The sequence below is a fragment of the Echeneis naucrates genome, chromosome 9, assembly GCF_900963305.1.
Source record: "Echeneis naucrates chromosome 9, fEcheNa1.1, whole genome shotgun sequence".
In the NCBI taxonomy this organism is placed as follows: Eukaryota; Metazoa; Chordata; class Actinopteri; order Carangiformes; family Echeneidae; genus Echeneis; species Echeneis naucrates.
In genome coordinates this window covers 24093847-24102306 of record NC_042519.1, presented here as the reverse complement: position 1 = coordinate 24102306, position 8460 = coordinate 24093847, and the positions used below count along the sequence as shown (strand labels likewise).

General features: G+C 48.4%; 1 protein-coding gene across 1 annotated transcript; it reads right to left on the bottom strand.

Moving 5' to 3' along the window:
- Positions 1 to 7: 7 nt before the first annotated feature.
- On the bottom strand, positions 8 to 8117 carry LOC115048289 (disintegrin and metalloproteinase domain-containing protein 9-like). The gene is made up of 22 exons (XM_029509641.1): positions 7680 to 8117; positions 5795 to 5895; positions 5063 to 5121; positions 4563 to 4641; positions 4061 to 4137; positions 3743 to 3944; positions 3597 to 3662; positions 3443 to 3514; positions 3104 to 3273; positions 2918 to 2999; positions 2686 to 2819; positions 2428 to 2599; positions 2170 to 2262; positions 1975 to 2079; positions 1798 to 1888; positions 1581 to 1686; positions 1317 to 1500; positions 1151 to 1231; positions 968 to 1073; positions 738 to 885; positions 544 to 646; positions 8 to 253 (listed from the first exon to the last, which is right to left on the bottom strand). Exons 1-22 carry the CDS (start codon positions 7753 to 7755, stop codon positions 83 to 85), a joined length of 2478 nt encoding a protein of 825 aa, XP_029365501.1. The 5' UTR covers positions 7756 to 8117; the 3' UTR covers positions 8 to 82.
- Between the last annotated feature and the right edge of the window lie 343 nt (positions 8118 to 8460).

Below are 8460 nucleotides of genomic sequence, written 5' to 3'. Positions count from 1 at the left end.
GATCATCATGTTGCCATCAGCTGCTCTGTGTCTTTATCTGCTCTTCAGCATCTTTCTCTTTCTTTCTTTCTAAAACTGGACACTAGAAGGCAGACGGGCCGACTGACAGAGCAGAATCAAAGTCACAACAGACCAGACGGCCAAGAGCACGGCAGCACAGCCGTCTCTGTAGTGTTAGTAATGGTTGTATTTCAGTAGTATTAGTTTGGCAGTAGTGTTTTACCTCCTGTGACGGCAGCAGCTGAGCGTGGTGCTTCATACAGAGAGAGAACAGTGGTTAGTCCTGATGAAACACACAAGAAACACACAAGAAACACACAACATGTGGGCCCAGAGTCTGGACACCAGCTCAGCAGAATCCCATTTGGACTCAAATGTCTCCAACAATGTAAAAACATATTAAAACTGTCCATTAAAAATCTGATTCAATATCATCTTATTTTGAAAGGAAACAGTTAGAGTTTAGTCTGTATTAGACACACACACACACACACACACACACACACACACACACACTCTGTTACTCTCAGTCAGTGAACTCACTCCGTCTCTGACGATGTTGTTGGCGTTGCCCTGGGCAACAGATGGAGGCTGAGCTCTGGGCGGGGGGCCCCTGCTTGGTTTGGAAGAAGCTGCATCGTTGGCTCTGAAGACAAAACCAGAGATTTTTTTTACTTCATGCATTTAAACATTTCTATGATGCATTTGTGTCTCTTTGTGTCTCAGTGGTGTCTCACTGATATCCCTGTGATCTCTTTCTGCGGCTCAGCCCAAGTCGTCGCAGCAGCTCGTTCCTGCGCAGGAAAACAAACGCACCCAGTGCGACCAGAGGAAGGACGAGGAAGAAGAACACCAACAGTCCATCTCTGAGAGACGTGTCTTTGTCTGAGGACACACAGATGTCCTGCTCATGTCCACACGACACACTGAGGTACTTTTAATGTGAAACATCAGACGATGAACCTACCGTTCCATGTAGGTCCACTGTCCACACTGCCGCCGTAACCTTTGACCTCACAGAACGGCGGAGCCCAGCCACTCACACAGTGACAATTTCTGTTACTGTTACACACCTGGTGAGAGAGACAGGTGAGTGATGACACACCTGAGAGACAACTGGACTGGCAGACGGACAGACAGGTGGACTCACCCCGTGTCCGTGACATTTCTGGTTGGTGTCACAGTCATAGTTCAGGATGTCGGCGCTGCGACACTCAAAGTTCATACACACCTGAAAACCACAGAAGAAGAGAACCAGCACTGACAACTGCTCTTCCTCTCTCTAACCCTAACCCTCTGCCTCCTCTCCTCCTCACCTTATTGTCTCCACACTTGGTTCCTTCGCTGACCATGCCGGGGTCAGGGACGTCTGAACCCAGCCTGAAGTCCACTCCGTAACACTTAGCCCCGCCAATCGGCGTGCTGATGATCGACGGTTCGATGCCGAAAACTGTCTCAGCCTGAACATTGGAGCACTGCAGCTTCCCACACAGAGCGTTTCTATGGAGACAGATACAAACATCCTGTCCCCATAGAAATCTTTCACAACTGTTAACACTGTGTGTCTGTGTGTGTGTTACCTGCTCTCACACTTCTTGTAGCCGTAGTTCTGATAACCACAGTTGCCAAAGCGATCGCCTTTACTGTTGACATCTTTAAAACAAATTTCAGGAGCAGCCTTCGCTTCTGAGGATGAAGAAAAAGTGGACGAGAAAAGAGGCCAGTTTAACGGAGGAGAGAAGAATATTCTTACAGATGACGAATGATGAATGAATGGATGATGATGATGGTACGTACTGGATCCAAAGATGGCCTGACACTGTCCATCGTAGTTTTGGCACTTCCCATTGTAACAGTAAGCCTGCTGGTTCCTGCAGGGCTGTCCATTCTGACACACACACACACACACACGTGAGAAGTGTTACCCCGCCGGCTCAGAGAGAGCATGGCATGATGGGACAGCTCAGGTCTCACCTGGAGGAAGACATCACTCTGACAGAATGACGATGAGCCGTTACAGTATTCAGGCAGATCACACTCATCTGTACTGGACCGACACACTGTTCCCCCAGGAGCATACTGCGCGCACACACACACACACACACACACATTAATAAAACGGTTCTGCAGTGAAGGAGCAGACTTTCTGCTCTCAGGTCTCAGTCTCACCTGACACTTCCTGCAGCACTCTCCGTAGGCGCACTGAGCTCCAGACTTCAGTCTGCAGGTCTGATACTCACAGCAGGGGTCCTCCTCACACTCCTACACACACAGACACACAGACACACACACACACACGCACACACACCGCTTTTTAACTTCAGGTTTCCTCCCGTTGATATCCTTTCAAAATAAAGCTCCTGAAGAGCAGAACATAATTCCCTTCATATTTCATATTTGTCTGTTTGAATGAAAACGCCTTCAGACCTTCTGTGAGCCGCAGTCACACTCCTCCCCCATGTCCACCAGTCTGTTCCCACAGTAGGGGGCGCTGTAAGCCTCATCAGGACGGGGGACGTTAAGGAGACATGTCCCCCCTGTTGACAAGATCATCTTTTCAAAGTCATCTGCACTACAGCTGCTGAAGTTCTTGGACCCCCTGTAGAAAGGAGGGAGAGAAGGAGGAAGTGTTAAATAGATTCCAAGTGTTGTGCGAGTGTGTGTTCGTGTTTGTGTGTGTCTCACGTGGCTCCAGAGTTCATGATGCAGGCGTTGACAGGGCAGGTGCAGAACCGTCCGTCATCATGGTTCATCCCGAGGTTGTGTCCAAGCTCATGAGCAACGATGGAGGCAAATGCCGGCAGGTTGTTGTTGGTGAACTGACACACAAACAGAGCAACAGCTGAGTTTACCAACTCTGACTGAGACATTGAATGCACCATCATCTACTGAGGGGACCAATTAGAAGAGCGCGTACTGCGTTGATCCCGCCTCCGTGGCTTCTGGAGCAGACGGTGGAGACGAAGGCCATCCCAGCTGTGACTCCAAAACTGCGCTTCCTGCAGGAGATGACATCATCATCATCATCATCATCATCATCATCGTCATCATCATCACCATCATCATCATTCATGTGTTGTGTGTCTCAGTGTGTGACACTGACAGGATGAGTTGGGCGGAGTCATGGCGGCGGCGAGGAACCAGCTCTTTCTCTCTCCACTGAGTGAAGCGACTCAGAACTTCCCCGGCTCCGCCCTCGGTACTGATCAGGTTCTGCTGAGACCAGATCTCCAAACCAACCAGGACCACCCGCACATTCAGCTGCATGTAGATCTGAACACACACACGCACTGTATCAATACAACCACCTCGATGTTTGTGTGACAGCAGGTGTAACATGGACAAGTATTTGACCTAACTCCGCCCCATGAGACCACAACAGATGATTGACAGCAGCTGTCAATCTGTGTGTGTGTGTGTGTGTGTGTGTGTGTTGTCTTACGCTGTCGATGAAGTTGGCCAGATGAACCATCTCTTCTCTCACTGCCGTCTCATTTCTGTTCATAAAGTTAAACTGCAGAGAGAATTAAAGAGACTGAAAACAAACACGGCTCAGAGAGAGAAGGTGTGTCTGTGCGTGTCTGTGTGTGTCTCACCCTCTCATTGTCGACCACCAGCAGCAGCTCCACATAGTGAGTCTTTGGAAAAACAGCTCTCTTCATCTATGAAAAATTCCACAATTAAACTTTATGTAAATGTGTGTGTGTGTTTGTTGTGTGTCTGTGTGTGTCTGTACACCCACTCTGCTGTGCTGTGTACGGTGGATTTCCTCTGTTTCATACTGAGCGTGCTCTGTGTTATTGCTGTTTGCGTGGCCGTGGTGTGGCGTTCCACAGCCCCGGGGTTGTGATGTCACATCCTGCAGGCGGTACAGCAGGTGTTGTTCGGGGGCGGAGTCCAACGGCTCGATTCCATAACTGTCATCAGAGAGATGTAACACTCCTCTGGAAGACGAGAAGGAAAACATCAACGACAGTTTAGATGACACTGACAGGCTGGAGTTTCCTTTTGTGTCTTTACAGTGTGTATCTGTGTGTGTCTGCGTATGTCTGTGTGTTACCTGAGGCCGTTGCAGATGCTCATGGCGACAGATGATCCTTCCATGTCCTGAACGAAGCCCTGATAGTGACAATGGTTCTGTAATGCACAACAACACAAACACACTCATATATCACATGGACAACAACTACACACCAAGGACCATTACACACTGTACCGCTGTGACACTACGGCTGTTCGGCTGTTTGTGACTAAATGAATTTTAGGACTTAAAAGAAGGCAGTTTACAGAGAATGGAAACACACATGCATGCATGCATGCACAAACACACAAGTACACACACACAGTGTTTTATAATGTGCTCTGGGAGGGATACAGGAAGAGAGAGTGTGTGTGTGTGTTGTAAAGTCATAGTTGTAATTGTGGAGGTGAAGAGTGCAGCAGGTCACACACCCACACACACACAGAGGAAACTCCCATCATGCCTCTCTCTCTGGGAGAACTCAAGTGTCAGTGAAAAGCTCAGAGCTTTAGGCCAGACTCGTGTGTGTTGTGTGTGTTACCTGTACAGGTGGTCTGGTTGTGATCACTGATCCGTCCTGGCTGTAGGAGAACACAGTGAAGTCTGCAGGAAGCAGCAGCCTGGAAACAACAACAACACAACCCTAGTCTGAAGGTTTAATGATCTCAGTGTGTGATGAACTTTGGTGAATGTGTGTATCAGTTGTGTTTGTGTTAATTGTGAAGCTGTGAGGTCACTGAATCTGTGACACGTTCATAATGTTTTGGAAATTGAAGCCTCAGCAGAGTCTCTTATCACAAGAACACAACAAAACACACTGAACACATTGTTATTTATGCACAAGATTTAACTTAACGTGTATCTGTTATCAGGTGTGTTACCAACTGATTATGTCACAACCTCATGGGTCTGATTGGCCAATCAGCTGTGTTTGATGTGATGTCATCAGAACTGATAATAATGCTTCAGACTGTCTGTGAACATGATGTAGACTGACTGGCTCAAAGACAGCAGTGTGTGTCTGTGTGTGTGTAAACTCACTTGTTTCTCTCCAGGTGAACTACATGATCATTTCCCTCCACTGTGATGAGATAAGACACCTGAGGACACACAAACACAAACACAAACACACACACACACACACACACACACATATCAATCAGGAAACAATGAATGAATGAACTGTTTTCTCTGTCAAGATCGGACGAAGTAAAACTTTAGTCCAAGGTCAGCGAGCTGTGTGTTTGTGTTTGTGTGGCAGCAGGGGTGTGATTACTGCAGAGATGAACACATGTTGTGTGTGTGTGTGTGTGTGTGTTGGAGGGCAGTCAGGACAGGAAGTCAGTGGTGGACTTCATCATTCAGGTGCCAACAGCTGCTGGTCCATCCTCTAACCCAGCAGGGGTGAAAGGTCGCCAGCGGAGGGACATGAGACAACAACAGAGAAACAAGGTGACAGATCTGATCTGGATCAGACCAGATGAACACTCAGACTAAGTATCCTACCAAAGTAAAAGTACTTCCTGTTGGTGTGTTCTGATCTAAAGTAGTTTGAAGCGTCTTGGTGTTTTGTCTGATTGTGACTCCGACGACACTTCTCATTCGTGTAGTTCTACAGATCAAAGTGAGGGACCGCCTGCTGCTGACACTCAGACAGGAAACGGACCTGACTCATTAGCTGATCCCGAGCTGCTGAGTCTGGGTTTCCTGACGGAGTCAAAGGCTGAGAGAACAGAAACCAGGAAGTGAAACAAATGGGGGAGGGCTCATTACCTGATTGGGCAGTTGTCCGTCAACATCCCGCCTCAGCCTGCCACCCACAATGCGAGGGACCGTCAGCTGATAGGAGGAGAGGTGTTCAGTCTGCGGGGACTCTGTGGGCGGAGACATTTAAATTGAGTCTGATGTGATATCAGAGGGAGCAGCCAATCAGCTGCTGTTCCTAAAAAACTGAACACTGACTCATAATGTTACTGTTGTTACAGTCTGGGCTAGCTGGGCTAAAACCAGCTAAGACCTTTTTCATGAGATTCAACGCTTTTCCACACTTCGGCAAAATGTCCTCACTACGGAAGAACATTTTGGGAACTTCAGACGGACACAGGACCAGATTTTTTTGGAGTAAATGAGGTCTCATCAGCATGGACAACAGCGGAGAAACAACATGGAGGATGAATTAAAGTGTCACTGAGCTTGTTGTCTAATCCGCTTCCTGTTTATAGCGCCTCGCACATGTTCAATTAGGTGAGCAGTCCTGTGTGCTCAGGTGTGTCTGCTGCCATCGACTGTTTGTTTTCCGACGTTAACTCTGTGACGTCGGCACTGACAGACTTCTTCTGCTGCAGATCATCATGCCGTCACATTAAGCTCCACCCACTGAATCACATCCTTCCTCCTCTTCTATCAGTCTAACTGAGATCTGATGTTCCTCTGAGCCCAGAGGCCACACCCCCCCTCCTTCCTGCTGTTTCCCTCTAAATGGAGCATCATGTTGTATTTCAGACTGAGACCATAAACTCACCAGAAAAATGTTTACTGAGGAGGAGGGACATTTTCCCATAGGCTTCAATACAATCTAACTTCTTTCCCAGGTCTATAAACAGTTTAGAAAACCCTAACCCCAAAAACAACAGGATTTACTCCAGTTGGTTTCATAGAACTCATGAAAAATGAATAAATCTTTAATCTTCAGCAGGAACCAATGAGGTGAGAGTCGGACAGGAAGTGCTGCTGTTGACGGATCCTTTAAGAACACGTCTGATTCAGCGGGTTCGGGTTTGGGACGGGAGAAAAACTGAGTGAGTCATCATTCAGGAAAACAGACGCTGTTCCCAGAGAGGGGGGGGAGAGGGAGGGGGAGAGAGAGAGAGAGAGAGAGAGAGAGAGAGAAAGAGAGAGAGAGAGAGAGGAGAGAGAGAGAGAGAGAGAGAGAGAAGAGAGAGAGAGAGAGAGAGAGAGATGAGAGAGAGAGAGAGAGAGAGAGACGGGGGGGGAGACAGAGACACGGGGGGGAGACAGAGAGGGGGGGAAATAGAAAGAGGGGGAGAGAGAGAGAGAGAGAGAGAGACGGGGGGGAGACAGAAAGAGGGAGAGAGAGAGAGAGAGAGAGAGAGAGACACAGGGGGGAGACAGAGAGAGGGGGGAGATAGAAAGAGGGGTAGAAAGAGGGGGAGAGAGAGAGAGAGAGACACGGGGGGGAGACAGAGAGGGGGGGGGGAGATAGAAAGAGGGGGAGACAGGGGGGGGGTAGAAAGAGGGGGAGAGAGAGAGAGAGAGAGACACAGGGGGAGACAGATGGGGGGGGGAGTGTGTGTGAGTCTGTGTGTGTCAGTAGAAGCTGTTCCTGTAAATCGCTGTCGGCTGTGATCGACAACACTAAGCTGCTTAACACTGAATCTTTGAGACGCACAACACACAGACACACACAGAGCTCAGTGAGTTTGGATGTACGGAGCCTCAGCCAGGACAAAACATTAAAAACAAACACTTAATGATGAAGATGAAGGGGCCATGTTGGAGCGACCACCTCACTGTCACTTCCTGTGTGATTTTCCGGAGTCCACGACGTTTTCAGGTTTAGTTAAACCACCAGAACATGAGGAGCTGCAGCACAGGTCAGCCCAGTTTGACCCCGTCCTGAGGTCAGACCCCCCCTCACCTCTGCAGACAGTCTGTCCAATCAGCAGCAGCAGACAGACCTCCAGCAGCTCCACTCTTCTTCTTCTTCCTCCCATCGTCTTCTTCTTCTTCTACGGGGAATAAATGTCACCGGGCGGCAGCTCTGTGGCACACCGTCCTCTCGTTGTTGTTGTTTTTTGTGTAGTAATAGTAGTTGTTGTTGTTGTTGTTGTTGTCGTCCAGCCGTCTGCCCCCGTTGAGCTTCATGCCAAACACCGAGCAGCAGTCCTCTTCCTCGGCCGACCCATAACCGCCGGTCCCGGTTAGCTTCGTTCGCTCCGCCGCCTGTCGGCTCGTTAAACCGGGTTAAAGGTGTCGGGCTGACCGCCTCCTCCGCTCCGGTAGTGTGTCCCCCCCCCGGGCGGCCGACTCTCCTCTGGCCGTAAACTGAAACATCCAGAGCAGCCTCAGCCGGACGGAAACGGCCCCTGCCTCTTCGGCAGAACTTCAAAATAAGAGGCGTACGCCTCAGTGACGTCAGCTAAAGGCTTCTCATGATTTTTATGTCTATAAATAAAAACCTTTTTAAAATCAACTGTCCAAAAGTCAACAGAATTGAACATAAAACATGTTAGTGTGTTTAACAGGAAACAGCAACATGTACCAAAAACTAATTTTACTTCAGAGAATATTTGAACTCTTCCCAGTTTCACACTTTGACAATTTAAATTTTTTACTGTTAACATTATGTATAATATAATATATCATGTATAAGAAATTTCACTTTCTTCAGCGGCTGCAACAACCACACACACAAACTG

Excerpts from the sequence above, each read along its gene's own strand:
- LOC115048289 (XM_029509641.1), bottom strand. The coding sequence starts at position 7,755 with ATGGGAGGAAGAAGAAGAAGAGTGGAGCTGCTGGAGGTCTGTCTGCTG. Across the intron at positions 3,945-4,060 it reads AGCATCTGCAACGGCCTCAG|AGGAGTGTTACATCTCTCTG; the intron begins GTAACACACAGA and ends CTCGTCTTCCAG. Across the intron at positions 647-737 it reads AAGAGATCACAGGGATATCA|AGCCAACGATGCAGCTTCTT; the intron begins GTGAGACACCAC and ends TTTTGTCTTCAG.